Source organism: Salmo trutta, chromosome 1, assembly GCF_901001165.1.
Source record: "Salmo trutta chromosome 1, fSalTru1.1, whole genome shotgun sequence".
Classification (NCBI taxonomy): domain Eukaryota; kingdom Metazoa; phylum Chordata; class Actinopteri; order Salmoniformes; family Salmonidae; genus Salmo; species Salmo trutta.
Window position 1 is genome coordinate 36,630,746 of NC_042957.1, and position 20,572 is coordinate 36,651,317.

The 20,572-nt window shown below is 43.8% G+C and overlaps 1 protein-coding gene across 4 annotated transcripts in view; it reads right to left on the minus strand.

The window, feature by feature from the left end:
• Nucleotides 1-6,120, minus strand: part of LOC115195227 (ankyrin repeat and SOCS box protein 2) — a 28,121-nt gene extending 22,001 nt beyond the window's left edge. For 2 of the 4 annotated variants that reach the window (XM_029755028.1, XM_029755010.1), the window contains exons 1-2: nucleotides 5,983-6,120; nucleotides 367-669 (exon numbers count right to left, since the gene is read on the minus strand). In XM_029755028.1, coding sequence (XP_029610888.1) covers nucleotides 367-662 — 296 coding nt within the window. In that variant the 5' untranslated portion in view covers nucleotides 663-669; nucleotides 5,983-6,120. Of the gene's footprint in view, nucleotides 1-366; nucleotides 670-2,001; nucleotides 2,025-5,982 lie in introns of those variants that run through there. The other 2 variants (XM_029755015.1, XM_029755022.1) reach the window with 2 other exon arrangements.
• Nucleotides 6,121-20,572: the final 14,452 nt, after the last annotated feature.

A 20,572-nucleotide genomic window follows, 5' to 3' on the forward strand; every position in this document is an offset into this window, starting at 1 on the left:
ACATAATCTAATTTTATGCTTTCGCCGTAAAGCCTTTTTGAAATCAGACAATGTCGTTAGATTAACGAGAAGTTTATCTTTAAAATGGTGTAAAATAGTTGATTGTTTAAGAAAATGGAATTATGAGATTTTAGCTGTTTCAAATTTGGCGCTCTGATTTTCCACTGGCTGTTGTCAAAATCAATCCCGTTAACGGGATGAGAACGGGAAGGGGTCACCAACAGGTTAAAAATAAATACACATATTATTCTAATACATTTGAATTACATGTAACTATCTGTAGCCTACAACTTCATATAAAGGGGGGGCCCAAAACCCAAAGTGGATGATGAAAAACAATGAAGGGTCTTTTCAGCTGGCACATACGCGTCAGGTGGGTTGGCAGTAGGCGGCCTATGGCTTGGGTCCTCCCTAGGTGGATTTGATGGGTTCGGTGTAGTTGTGGGTGGATTTGCCCTGAACTGGACTGTTCTTCTGCCTAGAGCTGTGGAGGTCTTGCTGGCTTCACCCAGTGAAGTGGCATTGTGGGGATCACTAAGGCTGCGTTCGATAGCCAGCTGCATCAGCTCATCATCTGACAGGTTGCTGTAGAGAGAGTAGTCATCAAACCCCAGAGTGGGGCCGATAGTGGAGCCAGGCATGGACTTGCTTTCAACTGCCATGATGGATCTGGAAAGAAAAGAGAGCATACAATATAACAGTTACATATGATGTTTTATGCATTATGTCCACCATGTTGGATCTTGAGACCCATTCCTTGGCACCCACACCAGGGGTGGCCAAGACTGGTCCTAGCGGGTGCCACAATATCGTCCATCTAGAGACCATGATTAAAGGAATAGTTAACCCAAATAACAAAAATACATATTGGTTCTGATTGTGTAGATGATTTGGACATGACGTGCAAAAATGGGATTATCAGGGATATTGACTTGCATTGGTTACATGCCACAAATGCAAAAAACTGAGCATTTGTAGACAGTGGCCAGATAATTAAAAACAAAGGTTTCTGGGGAAGAATACCAAAACATTTCTGGCAGCCTTGAATGTCCCCAAGAACACAGTGGTCTCTATCATTCTTAAATGGAAGAAGTTTGGAACCACCAAGGCTCTTCCTAGAGCTGGCCATATATATATATATATATATATATATATATATATATATATATATATATATATATATATATATATATATATATATGGGGGATACAACCAACCCGAGCCGCAAGCTCATCATTAACCACCTCCGAGACGCCGTGCAGGAACATGTTGAACAGTGCTTCTGGTTCCACGCACTCTCCGCTGCCAACGTACGGAAGTCCACCGCATAGTCGGCCACAGTGCGGGCGTCCTGCCGGAGCTGGATTAGCTTCCAGGCAGCTTCTCTCCCGGAGAACAGGGCATCAAAGACCTTCCTCACCTTTCCCACGAATCCCTCCAGGCTCGCGCACATGGCCCGTTCTGCTGCTGTTCCAATACGGCGGTAGCCCAGGTGAGAGCACATCAGCGTGATGAGGTAGGCTATTTTGGAGCGATCCGAGGTGGAAGGAGGAGGGATGAAGCCCGATAGGTGCTCGGCTCTCCATTAAAACGTTCCGGAGGAGGTAACCAGGGCTCCTGGGAAGGTGGTGGGGTGGCGCTGCTAACTGCCGAGTTGCTGAGGGGTGGTGCCGTTACCACCGTGGCAGGCCCAGATGACACGCAGAATTGCTCTATCAGCATGTCCTGGTAATGGCGCTCAGCCAACGTTTGGACCCCCTCCATCAGCCCACGAAGCAATTGCTCATGCCTACCTATGGAGGCTCCTTGGGAGGAGATGGCGTTGTGCACCTGGTCCGGGTTTGCTGGGTCAGTCATGGCCAGTTCGTACTATCAGGTATGAAGGTAAGACCCAGATGCAGACCACGTCGAATTAACAATAGTTTAATATTCCAAAAGGGGCAGGCAATAGACAGGTCTAGGCAGGCAGGAGTCAGTAAACCAGAGGTGGGGCAACAGTACCAGGCGGCAGGCAGGCTCAGGGTCAGGGGCAGGCAGAGTGGTCAGGCAGCCGGGCTCAGCGTCAGGACAGGCAAGGGTCAAAACCAGGAGAGCGAGTAAAGAGAGACTGGAAAAAGCAGGAGCTGAGACAAAAAAAAACGCTGGTTGACTTGAACAAACAATACAAACTGGCAACAGACAAACAGAGAACACAGGTATAAATACACAGGGGATGAAGGGGAAGATGGGTGACACCTGGAGGGGGGTGGAGACAATCACAAAGACAGGTGAAAGAGATCAGGGTGTGACATTAAGTGTATTCAATTTAGTCAAAAGATTAGCATTTGGTCCTATATTCCTAGCACGCAATGATTACATCAAGCTTTTGACTCACTCATAATTATTCACAATTTATTACTGATTATCCGTTGTCATGGTAGGATTCACATTAATGTAGAAGTGTTCTGAAATATATTCTATTCTTATTTACAATAAAAGTGACTCAATACATTATTTACCATTCCTTTCTATAGGGCACAACATAATCCAAACACAACCAAACAAACTGCAAATGCATCCACAAGTTTGATGCAGTCTTTGTGTCACGTGGTATAATGATAGGAGACAAGCCAGTAATACGTAATAGGGTTTTTTATTTTCTCCACCCAAACAAAGAGTGAGGTGTAAACTTCTAAATAATACATGGGACGAGAACCGTAAAACAAGTGCACAACAACACGTAGCATGGAAGCCGATACAACAGCACAGGTGCTCACAAGACCAACGGACATTGTAACAATAACCAACAAGGACAATGGGGAACAGAGGGTACATACAGTTGAAGTCAGAAGTTTACATACACTTAGGTTGGAGTCATTAAAACTTTTTTCCAACCACTCCACAAATTTCTATGTTAACAAACTATAGTTTTGGCAAGTCGGTTAGGACATCTACTTTATGCATGACACAAGTAATTTTTCCAACAATTGTTTACAGACAGATTATTTAACTTATAATTCGTTCTATCACAATTCCAGTGGGTCAGAAGTTTACATACACTAAGTTGACTGTGCCTTTCAACAGCTTGGAAAATGCCAGAAAATCATGTCATGGCTTTAGAAGCTTCTGTTAGGCTAATTGACATCATTTGAGTCAATTGGAGGTGTACCTGTGGATGTATTTCAAGGCCTACCTTCAAACTCAGTGCCTCTTTGCTTGACATCATGGGAAAATCAAAAGAAATCAGACAAAAAAAAAACTGTAGACCTCCACAAGTCTGGTTCATCCTTGGGAGCAATTTCCAAATGCCTGAAGGTACCATGTTCATCTGTACAAACAATAGTACGCAAGTATAAACACCGTGGGACCACGCAGCCGTCATACCGCTCAGGAATCAAACGCGTTCTGTCTCCTTGGGATGAACGTACTTTGGTGCGAAAAGTGCAAATCAATCCCAAAACAACAGCAAAGGACCTTGTGAAGATGCTGGAGGAAACAGGTAAAAAATAATCTATATCCACAGTAAAACAAGTCCTATATATCAACATAACCTGAAAGGCCGCTCAGCAAGGAAGAAGCCATTGCTCCAAAACCGGCATAAAAAAGCCAGACTACGGTGTGCAACTGCACATGGGGACAAAGATCGTACTTTTTGGAGAAATGTCCTCTGGTCTGATGAAACAAAAATGGAACTGTTTGGTCATAATGACCATCATTATGTTTGGTGGAAAAAGGGGAAGTTTGCAAGCCGAAGAACACCATCCCAACCGTGAAGCACGGGGGTGGCAACATCATGTTGTGGGGGTGCTTTGCTGCAGGAGGGACTGGTGCACTTATCAAAATATATGGCATCATGAGGGAGGAAAATTATGTGGATATATTGATAAAACATCTCAAGACATCAGTTAGGGAGTTAAAGCTTGGTCGCAAATGGGTCTTCCAAATGGACAATGACCCCAAGCATACTTCCAAAGTTGTGGCAAAATGGCTTAAGGACAACAAAGTCAAGGTATTGGATTGGCCATCACAAAGCCCTGACCTCAATCCCATAGAAAATTTGTGGGCAGAACTGAAAAAGTGTGTGGAGCAAGGAGGGATACAAACCTGACTCAGTTACACCAGCTCTGTTCACCCAACTTATTGTGGGCAGCTTGTGGAAGGCTACCCGAAACGTTTAACCCAAGTTAAACAATTTAAAGGCAATGCTACCAAATACTAATTGAGTGTATGTAAACTTCTGACCCACTGGGATGTGATGAAATAAATAAAAGCTGAGATAAATCACTCTCTACTATTATTCTGACATTTCACATTCTTAAATTAAAGTAGTGATCCTAACTGACCTAATACAGGGAATTTTTACTGGGATTAAATGTCAGGAATTGTGAAAAACTGAGTTTAAATGTATTTGGCTAAGGTGTATGTAAATGTATGACTTCAACTGTATATACACATACTAATCAAGAGAAATGGGGACCAGGTGTGCGTAACAAGACAAGACAGTCCGGGGTTGGTGGTAATGTATCCAGTTCAGTGACACGTAGACCTCTGGAGCTGGTGAATGGAATGAGCAGCAGTACCATCGTATCCGTGACACTTTGCATGCTAGGAATATGGGACCAATTACTACACTTTTGACTAATTTTAATTTACAATAAGTGAATTTGTCCAAATACTTATGACACTTTCAAATGGGGGTGCTTTAATTTCTAAATGGTAAAAAAGATAGTGTTTTAAAATCCCCTCAAATAAAATGTTTAATTCCCTACTGTCGCAACATTTGAAACATTTTATCTCAAATCCAAAATGCTGGAGTATAGAGCCAAGTTTAACGTTTTATCTTCACTGTCTAAATAAATATGTAGGTGAATATAACTGCAAGACCAAAGTACGTGCAAGTGGCTTGTCAATAATTAGGGATGGGCTGAGTAGTCAGATACTGGGCATTTTCTGGGAATGATTATGATCAAGTATTTTTTGTAATTATCCGTTATAGAAAAAAAGGTGGGTGCGCGTCTTTCTAACGTCAGTCAGTCACGTGCGAGGTTCTACGTGGTCTAAATAACTCAACTGGCTGTTTGTAAAGAGAAGGGCAGGCTGTACGTTAATCCTGCTGCGTTGATTGGATAGATTTAAACTGTATTTCTCCTGTCCACTCGCTTCATAATTTCACTTGATCAGTTTTCCTCGCATGTTTCAGGTCTGATCATTTAGATTGCTACTATGATAAATCACATGTCGAGGACTTGCTGTCAAGCTATCAATGTGCATACTATCTAGCAAGCACGGAAAGGTTAGGGAAAAAATATTAAACGCTGATGTGTATTCTGACTGAGTAACAGCAAACTTGTCTGCCTGCTGCAAGTTGAGGACACACACACACACACACACACACACACACACACACACACACACACACACACACACACACACACACACACACACACACACACACACACACACACACACACACACACACACACACACACACACACACCCCTCCACGTGCTGCTCCTAATCTGCAGCTTTTTTGCAGTGAAAATGTGCAGGGAGTTATTTTCCCAACATCTACTTAGTCATAAAAAAAACGCTCACAAGTATTTTCCGCTCACGAGTATGAACTGTCAATTTATGAATATTGCCATGTCGGCACATCCCTAATGAGAATGTCATGCAAATTCTTATTTACAATGACGGCCTACACCGGCCAAACCCAGACGACGCTGTGTGCCGCCCTATGGGACTCCTAATCACGGTCAGTTGTGATACCGCCTGAATTCGAACCAGGGTGTTTGTAGGGACACCTCAAGCACTGAGATGGAATGCCTTAGACCACTGCACCACTCAGGAGCCTTTACAGGTTGCAGGTTCCTTCTCGTCAATGCAATAAGTAATAATAAAAAATAAGAATATGAAAATAAAGTAAACGGCTCAGTAGAATATATATTTTTTTAGCATAAGTATAATACAGGGAAGAACAACATAGTCCAATATTTGTCTTACCTTTCACCCAAGCTCTTACCGTTCTCCAAAGGCAAAAACAGTTTTAAAAGTGTTTTTCTTCTCTGGTTAGTCTCACTTTCCCCCACTAAGACGTCTCCGCTCCTCTGACAGTGGAGGGCTTTGAGCCTGGGCTTCTGCTCCAGCCGTCTAGGATATTTCTGGAGGCTTCACGTGATATCCACAGTGTGGTGGGCCAACTTTTCCTCTCCCCCTTCATAGCTCAGATTGCTCCTGAGCGGGAGCTGGCCTAGTTTTTTGATGAGGGACAGATATCGCTGAACAACAAAACAAATAGCTGGAACTCTTGGGAGTAATAGCAAGGAATCCCAAAATTCAGGAAATGTGTCAATCATACAATTTGTAAATATTACAATAAAGTGATATTGACTGTGTTCAATGGAAACTGTGAGTAGTCCAGAGTACAGTGTTTAGGCTTGTAGTCCTCCTGTGCTTGGTCAGACTCTTGCTGCGTCTGGGTCAGGTTTTATTGTGGTGAGTTGTTTCTTATGTTAAGTGATCTGGTATTGTGTTGTGTTAAAATCACTTCAATGCAAAGAGGTGTTCATTAAATGCATGAAAAAAGAGTCAAGTTGATCAACAAGGTTAGCTTCTTTCCGTTGTGTTGGCAGCTCAATCTGTGTCATGTGTTTGTTTACTTCTGAACCCAGTACACTTTATGTTCCTTTTTGAATGTGGGCAAATTCACAGATACCCACAGGCTGGAATCGAGATTACCAGCCACTAGAGTTACAGTCATGTCATCAGTGAATTTTTTAATACCCTGTTGAGTGTAGAGCTTAGGGGTTTGTATTGTTTAGTGTTGTGTCGTGGCTTTGCTGGCATGCATCTAAAAAAATTGGTTAAGTTTGCCCCACCAAGGTTTACATACTAAAATTGACACTGCCGTAACCATTTACATGACATTTACGTCATTTAGCAGAACCTTAATAACCCAGCACCAACAACCCAACCTTGTTGTTTTTACAGAAAACAACCCAACTATTGACCCAATGCCTACAAACCAGCAATTTTTAGAGTGTAACTTACATCTCAAACCCATGCATGCAAGAAGACTTGACCTGTCTGGTGCACGCACATTTCTCTGTCCTCAGTTTGATTGAGGGCCTCAATCTGTATTTTTGCCTTGTGACTGACTGCTTCTAGAACGGGAGAAGTAACAACATGATCAAGATGAGCTAGCTACTACTTGTATAAAGCAATGAAAGATCTAATTACAAAGAATGAATGTATGAGCTACATTTGAGAATAAATGCATTTGCTTATGTTGGGTACTAACTTCCAACTTATAAAAATATCTCTATTCATGTTACCGTATTAGAACAGGGTGTATGCAAATCTACTGAGTGAGAAAGGGGAGTGCAGAAAGTTTACATTCTGTCAGAACATGTTATGGTTAAATCTCATGTATCCTATGGAGAGGAGAAGGGCAACGGTCTGGTTTCAGTCACTGATATGGTAGGACAGCCGTGAGTTAAGGAGGAGCGAGGAATGTGGGCCGAGGTCTGGTCAGATATTGTGAGGAGGAACAGTCTTATGACAGTCTCCTGAGGGGGAAAAGGTGTTGTCGTACCCTCTTCACAACTGCCTTGGTGTGTTTTGACCATGATAGTTTGCTGGTGATGTGGACACCAATGAACTTGAAACTCTCGGCCCACTCCACTATTAACTCCTTTGTTTTGCTCACATTGAGGGAGAGGTTGTTGTCCTGGCACCACACTGCCAGGTCACTGACATCCCCCCTGTAGACTGTCTCATTGTTGTCGGTGATCAGGCCTACCACTGTTGTGTTGTCAGCAAACTTAATGACAGTGTTGGAGTCGTGTTTGGTCACACAGTCGTGGGTGAACAGGGAGTACAGGAGGGGACTAAGCACGCACCCCTGAGGAGCCCCAGTGTTGAGGATCAGCATGGCAGACGTGTTGTTCTTGTTGTTGTTACCACCTGGGAGCGGCCCGTCAGGAAGTCCAGGATCCAGTTGAAGAGGGAGGTGTTTAGTCCCAGGGTCCTTAGCTTAGTGATGAGCATTGTGGGCGCTATGGTTTTGAACACTGAGCTGTAGTCAATGAACAGCATTCTCACATCCATTTGTCCAGGTGGGAAAGTGTGGAGTGCGATTGAGATTGCGTCATCTGTGGATCTGTTGGTGCGTTATGCAAATTAGAGTGGGTCTAGGGTATCCGGGTTGATGCTGTTGTGAGCCATGACCAGCCTTTCAAAGCACGTCATGGCTACCGACATGAGTGCTACGGGGCGGTAATCATTTAGGCAGGTTACCTTCGCTTTCTTGGGCCGGGGACTATGGTGGTCTGCTTGAAACATATAGTTATTACAGAGTCGGTCAGGGAGATGTTGAAAAGGTCAGTGAAGACACTTGCCAGTTGGTCCGTGAATGCTTTGAGTACACGTCCTGGTCATCCGTCTGGCACCGTGGCTTTGTGAATGTTGACCTGTTTAAAGCTCTTGCTCATATCCGCTACCGAGAGTGTTATCACACAGTTGTCCAGAACAGCTGGTGTCATGCATGCTTCAGTGTTGTTTGCCTTGAAGCGAGCATAAAAGGCATTTAGCTCGTCTGGTAGGCTCACGTCATTGGGCAGCTCGCGGCTGGGTTTTCCTTTGTGGTCTGAAATAGTTTTCAAGCCCTGCCTCATCAGACGAGCGTCAGAGCCGGTGTAGTAGGATTCAATCCTAATCCTGTATTGAGGTCTGACCGACAGATAATTGGCATATACATTACTCTTACTGAATTTCCACGTGGGCGAGGATTTTGGAAATCTAATCAAAGCCTAATGGATGATAACTTGTTTTAACTAAGACAGAGGAATATATAACTGAATTGTTCTAACATATCATAGGTTTAGGAAATCCGCGTATTGTATGGAACTCTTTTAAATGTGCCTTTAGAGGCCATGCAATTCAGTACTCAGCTCTAAAACAAAAGCAATTTAGGTCAAAGGAGTCCATACAAACAAAGGAAATAGAAGGTCTAACAGAACAGAAAAATAGCAATAAAAACTGTACCATAGAGGCTCAGAATAAGTCAGAGGAAAAACAAAAATAAAGGGTGGACCTTATTCAACAAAGATCAAGTGTAATATATTATAATAATAAAGCAATTGGAATATGTGGAAAAATACACTAAATTATTTATTAATCTTCAACATAGGAATGCTACCAAAATGAATTAAAACTTGACGGAGTCATCCATGATTCACCAAATTATATTTTGAAAGAGGAAGCAAAGAACTTAAAGCATGTTTTCATTTCCGTCTCCCCGTCTCCTTTAAAACCTGTTGGGGATAGGGGGCAGTATTGAGAATTTTGAAAAAAATATGTGACCATTTTTAACTGCCTCCTACACCAACTCAGAAGCTAGGATATGCATATTATTATTAACGGATTTGGATAGAAAACACTCTGAATTTTCTAAAACTGTTTGAATGGTGTCTGTAAGTATAACAGAACTCATATGGCAGTCAAAACCCTGAGACAAATTCTGACTGGAAGTGGATACCTGATGTGTTGAATTACTTTTAAGCCTATGCCATTGAAACACACAGGGGCTTATTAATCATTGAGCACTTCCTATGGCTTCCACTAGATGTCACCAGTCTTTACAAAGTGGTTTGAGTCTTCTACTGTGAAAACTGACCGAACAAGAGACTTGGAACATTGGTCATAAGCGGATGGCCGATACTGCTCTGGTGCGCGAGTGCATGTTTGGGTACTCTCGTTCCAATACGTTTTAAAAGAGAATGCAATCGTCCGCCTTGAATATTATTGAAGTTCTGGTTGAAAAAGGCCCTAATGATTTATGCTATACAACGTTTGACATGTTTGAACGAACGTAAATATTTTTTTTCCCCTCTTTCATGAAGACAAGTCCGGCAGGCGTCGTTCATGTTTTTGAGTAGCCTACAGGACGCGCTAACAACACTGAGCTTTTTGGACATAAATTATGAGCTTTTTCGAACAAAACTACATTTGTTATGGACCTGGGATTACTGGAAGTGCCTTCTGATGAAGATAATCAAAGGTAAGGGATTATTTACATAGTATTTTTGATTTTAGATGACTCCAAGATGGCGCCTAGTCTGTATCGCAAAGCCTATTTTGCTGGGCGCAGTGCTCAGATTATTGCAAAGTGTGATTTCCCAGTAAGGTTATTTTTAAATCTGGCAATGCGGTTGCGTTCAAGAGATGTTAATCTACAATTCTTTGAATGACAATATAATATTTTACCAATGTTTTCGAATAGTAATTATTTAATTTGTTGTGCTGATTGACTGGCGGTATTGGAGGGAAAATATTTCCTAAACATCAACGCCATAGTAAAACGCTGTTTTTGGATATAAATATGAACTTGATAGAACAAAAAATGCATGTATTGTCTAACATAATGTCCTAGGAGTGTCATCTGATGAAGATTGTCAAAGGTTAGTGCATAATTTTAGCTGGTTTTCTGCTTTTGGTGACGCCTGTCTTTGCATTGACAAAACATTACACACAGCTATTTTCAATGTACTGTCCTAACATAATCTAACTTTATGCTTTCGCCGTAAAGCCTTTTTGAAATCGGACAACGTGGTTAGATTGAGATGTTTATCTTTCAAAGGGTGTAAGATAGTTGTATGTTTGAGAAATTTTAATTATGACATTTAATTGTTTTCAAATTTGGCGCCCTTGATATTTCACCTGCTGTTGATAGGGTGTACCAGGGGTGGGACGTGAATATTTAATCGCTATTTGTGAATTTATGAAACCTGTGCCAGTGGAAAAATATTTTGATGTGGGACGCCGTCCTCAAACAATCGCATGGCATGTTTTCGCTGTAATAGCTACTGTAAAACGGACAGTGCAGTTAGATTAACTTAGATTAATTAGTAGCAGGCAGTTTACTTTGGGAACGCTTTTCATCCGGACATCAAAATACCGCCCCCTATCCCAAAGAAGTTAAGAAAAAAGGGGCCTAGCCCTTTAATAATGTAAAATTAACAACCATACAGAAATACTAATATGAAGTCAATATTACAGAGGAGGAACTTCTTGATGTAAATAAAGCCTTTAAGTCCTGGAAAACTCCATGGCTGGATGGCATACCAGTGGAGGGATACCAAACCTTTTTTGATATACTCAGAGGACCGTTATTAGCAAGTTTTAACCACTCCAATGTAAATGGTAGATTATCAGACACTCAACAAGGTCTGATTTCATTTTTACTGAAACAGGGTACAAGTGATGTCTGGTGAGGACCTGCCTTACAACAGGCCTACAAGCCCTCATTCCAGCCTCTCTCAGCCTATTGCGGACAGTCTGAGCACTGATGGAGGGATTGTGCGTTCCTGGTGTAACTTGGGCAGTTGTTGTTGCCATCCTGTACCTGTCCCGCAGATGTGGTGTCTGGATGTACCGATCCTGTGCAGGTGTTGTTACACGTGGTCTGCCACTGTGAGGACGATCAGCTGTCCATCCTGTCTCACTGTAGCGCTGTCTTAGGCGTCTGACAGTACGGACATCGCAATTTATTACCATGGCCACATCTGCAGTCCTCAGGCCTCCTTGCAGCATGCCTAAGGCACGTTCATGCGGATGAGCAGGGACCCTAGGCATCTTTCTTTTGATGTTTTTCAGAGTCAGTAGAAAGGCCTCTTTAGTGTGCTTTCTTAATTGCTTAATGACTGTAAGCTGTTAGTGTCTTAACGACCGTCCCACAGGTGCATGTTCGTTAATTGTTTATGGTTCATTGATCAAGCATGGGAAACAGTGTTTAAACCCTTTACAATGAACATCTGTGAAGTTATTTGGATTTTTCCGAATTATCTTTGAAAGACAGGGTCCTGAAAATGGACGTTTCTTTTTTTGCTGAGTTTAGTAAAGCACCCTTTGCTGGTTCTGACAGTTATTAGTAAACAGATGGAGAGAGTTGTGTTTGAACAAATACAATGCTAATTTATTAAAGAACAAATTAACTATTGACTTTCAGTATGCATATAGGGAGTATCACAACTTGTACTGCACAAAGAAATTGATAATTAGATAATAGTTGGAGCTGTGTTGTTAGATTTCAGTGCGGCCTTCAATGTTATCGATCATAATTTGCTATTGAAAAAAAACTCACTTATGGCTTTACATCACATGGTTGGAGAGTTACTTATCCAATATAACTCAGGGAGTATTCTTCCATAGAAGCTTCTCTAACATCAGATATGTACAGTGCGGGACGCTACAAATAATTTGCCACTTGTCTTACAAGCTAAAATGTCTGTGTGTCCTGCTGATTGCACACTCTACACATCTGTACCTATAGCCAGTGAGCTCACTGACACTCTTAGCAAGGTGTTACATCCAGTGTCAGAATGGGTCATTAATAATAAACTGGTCTTAAATACATCTAAACCAAAAGCATTGTATGTGGTTCAAAGCATTCTCTAAGACCTAAACCTCAACTGGAGTTGTACATAAAGGGTGTGACCATTGAACAAGTTGTAGCTGGATTCCTAGGAGTAACACTGGATGATGAGTTATCATGGTCAAGTCATATTGGGAAAGTTGTTGTGAAAATGGGGAGATGTCTGTTATAAAACAAAATTCTGGTCTTGTCCCATCCAGATTACTTTCCGGTCATTTGGTCAGGTACAGCAAAATACATTTTTAAATAAACAAGGCAGCACGCTTTCCCCTTAACTGCACACATAGAACTAACGTCAACAACATGCATGATAGTGTTTCATGGTTGAGGAGAAATTGACTACTTCTCTTCTAGTCTTTTTAAGAAACATTTATGTGTTGGAAATGCCTTACCACTTGTATAATCTATTTGCGTACACTTCAAACAGACATACACAAAACATTAGGAACACTATGCTAATATTTAGTTCCCACACTCCTTCTTTTGCCCTCAGAACAGCCTCAATTCATCAGGGTATGGACTCTAAGTAAGCATTTCACTGTAAGTTCTACACCTGTTGTATCCGGCGCACGTGACAAATAAACTTTGATTTGATCTACAAGGTGTTGAAAGCATTCCACAGGGATGCTGGCCCATGTAGACTCCAATGATTCCCACAGTTGTGTGAAGTTAGTTGGATGTCCTTTGGATGGTGGACCATTCTTGATACACACAGGAAACACAGCAGCGTTGCAGTTCTTGACACCCTACCTGGTGCGCCTGTCACCTACTACCATACCCCGTTCAAAGTCACAAATCTTTTGTCTTACCCAATGGCACACATACACAATCCATGTCTCAATTGTCTCAAGGCTTAAAAATTATTATTTAACCTGTCTCCTCCTCTTCATCTACACTGATTGAAGTGGATTTAACAGGTGACATCAATAAGGGATCATAGCCTTCACCTGGATTCACCTGGTAGGTCAATGTCATGGAAAAAGCAGGTACATACCCCACCAAACACGCCACTGAGCCTCTCCTCTTTTTAAAGATCTAATGTATTTATTTTTTACCCCTCTTTCTCGGTATCCAATTGGTAGTTAGAGTCTTATCGCTGCAACTTCCGTACGGACTCAGGAGGCGAAGGTCGAGAGCCATGCGTCCTCCGAAACACAACCCAACCAAGCCACACTGCTTCTTGACACAATGCCCGCTTAACCCGGAAGCCAGGAAACACCGTACAGCTGGCGACCATGTCAGCGTGCATGCGCCCGGCCCACGACAGGAGTCGCTAAAGCGTGATGGGACAAGGATATCCCTGCCTGCCAAACCCTCCCCTAACCTGGAAGACCCTGGGCCAATTGTGCACCAGCCCATGGGTCTCCCGGTCACGGCCGGCTGTGACAGAGCCTGGACTCGAACCACGATCTCTTGTGGCACAGCTAGCAACTGCAATGCCTTAGACTATTGCGCCACTCAGGAGGCCCTCTTGGTGTCTTTCTTATATATACTGCTCAAAAAAAGAAAGGGAACTCTTAAACAACACATCCTAGATCTGAATGAAAGAAATAATCTTATTAAATACTTTTTTCTTTACATAGTTGAATGTGCTGACAACAAAATCACACAAAAATAATCAATGGAATCCAATTTATCAACCCATGGAGGTCTGGATTTGGAGTCACACTCAAAATTAAAGTGGAAAACCACACTACAGGCTGATCCAACTTTGATGTAATGTCCTTAAAACAAGTCAAAATGAGGCTCAGTAGTGTGTGTGGCCTCCACGTGCCTGTATGACCTCCCTACAACGCCTGGGCATGCTCCTGATGAGGTGGCGGATGGTCTCCTGAGGGACCTCCTCCCAGACCTGGACTAAAGCATCTGCCAACTCCTGGACAGTCTGTGGTGCAACGTGGCGTTGGTGGATGGAGCGAGACATGATGTCCCAGATGTGCTCAATTGGATTCAGGTCTGGGGAACAGGCGGGCCAGTCCATAGCATCAAAGCCTTCCTCTTGCAGGAACTGCTGACACACTCCAGCCACATGAGGTCTAGCATTGTCTTGCATTAGGAGGAACCCAGGGCCAACCGCACCAGCATATGGTCTCACAAGGGGTCTGAGGATCTCATCTCGGTACCTAATGGCAGTCAGGCTACCTCTGGCACAGGGCGCCAGTGGCGAATTTGCCAATCTTGGTGTTCTCTGGCAAATGCCAAACGTCCTGCACGGTGTTGGGCTGTTAGCACAACCCCCACCTGTGGACGTCGGGCCCTCATACCACCCTAATGGAGTCTGTTTCTGACCGTTTGAGCAGACACATGCACATTTGTGGCCTGCCGGAGGTCATTTTGCAGGGCTCTGGCAGTGCTTCTCCTGCTCCTCCTTGCACAAAGGCGGAGGTAGCGGTCCTGCTGCTGGGTTGTTGCCCTCCTACGGCCTCCTCCACGTCTCCTGATGTACTGGCCTGTCTCCTGGTAGCGCCTCCATGCTCTGGACACTACGCTGACAGACACAGCAAACCTTCTTGCCACAGCTCGCATTGATGTGCCATCCTGGATGAGCTGCAATACCTGAGCCACTTGTGTAGACTCCGTCTCATGCTACCACTAGAGTGAAAGCACCACCAGCATTCAAAAGTGACCAAAACATCAGCCAGGAAGCATAGGAACTGAGAAGTGGTCCGTGGTCCCCACCTGCAGAACCACTCCTTTATTGGGGGTGTCTTGCTAATTGCCTATAATTTCCACCTGTTGTCTATTCCATTTGCACAACAGCATGTGAAATTTATTGTCAATCAGTGTTGCTTCCTAAGTGGACAGTTTGATTTCACAGAATTGTGATTGACTTGGAGTTACTTAAGTGTTCCCTTTATTTTTTTGAGCAGTGTATGTGTGAAATTTGTTTTGATTTAGAATGGACCATTATCATGCACCTGTCTCGAAACGGGAAGTGGAAAAAAAATGCATGTCAATCTATACACTTAAATAGCGACTTGAGGACGCTTTTCCCATGGTGCATTTTAATGCTAGCCATGTAGGCTATACTAATGTTTAAAAGAGAATCATTGTGCTTAATATAAGGAACGTTTAGAAATAAATATAGTAGGCCTAGCATATAGAAAGCTGATGGGTTCCTCATCTTTTTAATAAATGACATCACTGATTTCTCACGCAGTTGCATAAGCCTAGAGAAATGTTGAGCTCTCATGAAGTGTTCGATTAGATTTTCCATTACATTTGCATTGATGTCAGAGTGATTAGAGGGACAGGTTTGGTAGGCTCCTAATGACCATCAGCAGCATCAGAGCTCAGAGAAGCCTAATTACCGTGACTAAACAGTCATGTGGAATTTGACTGCTGTCATGACTCGTGAATGCCTCTCTTTAACCTAAAAATGTACGTTCTCAGAACAGGCACAATTTTTACTTCTGTTCTCAGAACATAGACGTCAATGATTGGTTCAGGTTTGGTCCAGTCTGGTCCAAATTAAGGCTGGTCAGGACCGGACCTCTGTGGACTATGAAATAAAATTTGTTCAGATTTGGTCCGGTTCAGAACAGGACCAAAAATCGAAATCTATGGACGTTATGATCAAGGAACAAAAAAATGTCTGTGGACTTCGTGGAAATCAGACCACCCACCTGAAACTCTAGGTTGATCTCCACCAGCTCCTTCAGGTCAGGGGAACCGGCCCCGGGCTTGATCAGGCAGGAACAGAATTACCTGGAACAAATGATAGGTCAAGAAGGAGGGTTGTGTTCAATAGGCATGACATGTGGTGCTTTCTAAACTTCTCCAATAAGAAACATTGTGAAACACTTCGCTATGGTGTGTCCTAAAGAGGACGACCCTAGGATCCAATCCAGTTACATAACAATTCAAGGCACCCCAACAATCTTGAAAATATTAACGTGGGATTTCACACAAGCGACATCATCATACACAACACAGCGACTTGATTACACACAACAACAAAAGATAAAAAAAATTCCACGATTGCCATTATCGGCACATCCTAATTTTGTGAACTCCTTTGTGAACTCCTTTGAGGGACATCCACAGGGGGAAGAGACAATAATAGTATCTGCAGTTGTCCTGCCATAATCTGAAAATGCCATATTGCTAAGTAAACCTTTGATGATGATGGTGGGGCCCCAAGATAATATTTTCAAGATGATGTACTGTAGGTGCAAGGGAAGAGTGACTGTGTGCGTTATGGTTTACATTTCAAAGAGGGTTGACAATTGGTTCAAGGAGGAGTGAGGCGAGAGTCTTGAAGGTGCTAAGGGTGTCCTAAAATGTACATCGCAGTGCGTAGTAAGGTCAAAGCCAGCTCACCATTGGACCAGGCAGCCTGGGTGTCATGGTTGTCATAAGAATGGGACCAAGGCGCAGCGTGTGTAGAGTTCCACATCTTTATTCCAAAGTGAAACTTCAAGCAAAAACAAATAAATCAAATAAACAAACAACTAAACGTGACTAAGTGGTGCACAGGCACAAACACAAAACAATATCCCACAAACACAGGTGGGAAAAATAGCTACTTAAATATGATCCCCAATTAGAGACAACGATTACCAGCTGCCTCTAATTGGGAATCATACAAAACACCAACATAGAAAATATAAAGTAGAACACAACATAGAAATATAAACTAGACTACCCCCTAGTCACACCCTGACCACTGCACCATAGAGAAACAAGGGCTCTCTATGGTCAGGCCGTGACATTAACCCCCCCCCCCCCCTCAAAGTTGCGGACTCCAGCCGCAGAAACTGAAACCAAATGGGGGGTTATGGGGGGTGACTAGTGTCGGTCGCGGCTCTGGTGCGGGTCGTAGCCCCCACAAGACCCCGGATCCGACCCTGGCGCCGGGCTGAACGCCATGCCTGGACTGGGCACCGGCGCAGAGGGGGGCTCCGGCCATGGAGCTGGACCGGACGCAGTGCCTGGACTGGGCACCGGCGCAGAAGAAGGCTCCAGCCATGGAGCGGGACTGGACACTGTGCCTGGACTGGGCACCGTCACAGAGGAAGGCTCCGGCCCTGGAGCTGGAGGTTCCGCACCGTGGACCGCCGCAGGGGGTTCCAGACCGGGGACCGCCACAGGAGGCTCCGGACCGGGGACCGTCGCAGGAGGCTCCGGACCGGGGTCGTCGCAGGAGGCTCCGGACCGGGGACCGTCGCAGGAGGCTCCGGACCGGGGACAGTCGCCGGATACTCTGGACTGTGAATGCGCACTGGAGGCCGAGTGCGTGGAGCCGGTACAGGTGGCACCAAACTGGTGACACACACTTCAGGGCGAGTGGGAGGAACAGGCACAGGACGTACCGGACTGGGGACACGCACTTCAGGGCGAGTGCGAGGAGCAGGCACAGGACGTACCGGACTGGGGAGGCGCACTGGAGGCCTGATGCGTGGGGTTGGCACAGGTTGCACCAGACTGCTAACCGGATCCTCTGGTCGGATGTTGAGCAGAACACACTTGCACAACATCTCTCTCTCCCAACTTCCCCATTGCCTCCCTGACGGTCTCTGGCTCTTCAGGGCAAGTGCAGAGAGCAGGCACATGACGTACCGGACTGGGGAGGCGCACTGGAGATCTGGTGTGTGGAGCCGGCACAGATGGCACCGGACTGATGACCCGATCTTCAGCCTGCCTGCGTTGCCGCATACTCCTAGCCAACTCCATTCTCCGGTATCCCTCCTCACACTGTTCCATCGAATCCCAGGCGGGCTCTGGTACTCTCCTTGGGTCGACCGACCAACTCTCTATCTCCTCCCATGTGGTCTCTGGCTTTTCCCTCTGCTCAGCCACCAGTTCCATGTGCCCCCCCCAAAAAAAAAATCTTGGGGTTTCTGTGGCCGTGGTCTGATGACACGCTCCTCCAGAGTTTGCCATTTGGGCTCTGGCACTCTCCTCGGCTCGACCAGCCACCCCTTGTGCCCCACACCAAAAAAATCTTGGGGTTGTCCTTGGGCTTTCTGTGGCCGTGAACCCCGGCGTCGTCGCCTTCCTCCATCATTACCTTCCATCTGCCGCCAAGGAAGGGTCCTCGCATCCACCAATCACTTCTTCCCATATCCAAAACTCCTTCACCTAGTGAACACGCTGCTTGGTCCTGGTTTAGTGGGATATTCTGTCACGGTTGTCGTAAGAACGGGACCAAGGCGCAGCGTGTGTAGAGTTCCACATCTTTATTCCAAAGTGAAACTTCAAGCAAAAACAAATAAATCAAATAAACGAACAACTAAACGTGACTAAGTGGTGCACAGGCACAAACACACAACAATATCCCACAAACACAGGTGGGAAAAATAGTTACTTAAATATGATCCCCAATTAGAGACAACAATTACCAGCTGCCTCTAATTGGGAATCATACAAAACACCAAAATAGAAAATATAAACTAGAACACAACATAGAAATATAAACTAGACTACCCCCTAGTCACGCCCTGACCTACTACACCATAGAGAAACAAGGGCTCTCTATGGTCAGGGCCTGACACTGGGGAGGGCCTCTGGACCTGCCTCAGGGTCTCCATTGGAAGGATCTGAACTACGTTCACAACCATACGGGGAACCTAGACCGCAACCACAGAATTAGAATAATTCTATACTGAACAAAATTATAAACGCAACATGTAAAGTGTTGGTCCCATGTTTCATTAACTGAAAAAAAGTTCACCGAAATGTTCCATGCACACAAAAAGCATATTTCTCTAAAATTTTGTGCACAAATTTGTTTATATCCACCTGACAGGTGTGGCATAGCAAGAATCTGATTAAACAGCATGATCTTTAAACAGGGGCACCTTGTGCTGGGGACAATAAAAAGCCACTCTAAAATGTGCAGTTTTGTCACACAACACAATGCCACAGATGTCTCAAGGTAACCTGATATGGATAGGGGGCAGTATTTTCACGGCCAGATGAAAAAACGTACCCGATTTAAACTGGTTACTACTCTTGCCCAGAAACTAGAATATGCATATTATTAGTATATTTGGATAGAAAACACTCTGAAGTTTCTAAAACTGTTTGAATGGTGTCTGTGAGTATAACAGAACTCATATGGCAGGCAAAAATCTGAGAAAAAGTCAACCAGGATGTGGAGAATCTGAGAATTGTAGTTCTTTCTCGTCCCTTTCGAAACTACCGTATCTGTGGTGTTACGTTGCACTTTCTAAGGCTTCCATTGGCTGTCTAAAACCTTCAGAAAGTGGTTTGAGCCTTCTCCTGTCACTGGGCAGAGTATAGGAGCTCAGTTACTGAGTGGTCTGCCTGGCAACAAAGGGATTGGATATGCGCGGTCCCGCGAGCACGCAGTTTTTTTATTTTTCTCCTTGAATGAATACGCTATTGTCCGGTTGGAATATTATCGCAATTTTACGTAAAAAATACCATAAAATTGATTTTAAACAGCATTTGACATGCTTCTAAGTACAGTAATGGAACATTTTGACTTTTTGTGTCTTGAATAGCGCTCGCGCGTTACCCTTTGGATAGTGACCTGAACGCACGAACAAAACGGAGGTATTTGGACATAACTATGGATTATTTAGAAGAAAAACAACATTTCTTGTGGAAGTAGCAGTCCTGGGAGTGCACTCTGACGAAGATCAGCAAAGGTAAGAGCATATTTCTAATACTAATTCTGAGTTTCGGTTGCCCCGAACTTGGCGGATGTCTGAATAGCTCGCCGTGATGGCGAGCTATGTACTCAGAATATTGAAAAATGTGCTTTCTCCGTAAAGCTATTTTAAAATCTGACACAGCGGTTGCATAAAGGAGTTCTGTATCTATAATTCTTAAAATAATTATGTATTTTGTCAACGTTTATGATGAGTATTTTTGTTAATTCACTGGAAGTTTTTGGTGGGAATACATTTTCTGAACATCACGCGTCAATGTAAAATGCTGTTTTTGGATATAAATATGAACTTGATTAAACAAAAACTAAATGTATTGTGTAACATAATGTCCTAGGAGTGTCATCTGATGAAGATCGTCAAAGGTTAGTGCTTCATTTAGCTGTGTTTTGGGTTTTTGTGACATATATGCTTGCTTGGAAAATGGCTGTGTGGTTATTTTGGTCTATGTACTCTCCTAACATAATCTAATGTTTTGCTTTTGATGTAAAGACTTTTTAAAATCAGACAATGTGGTTGG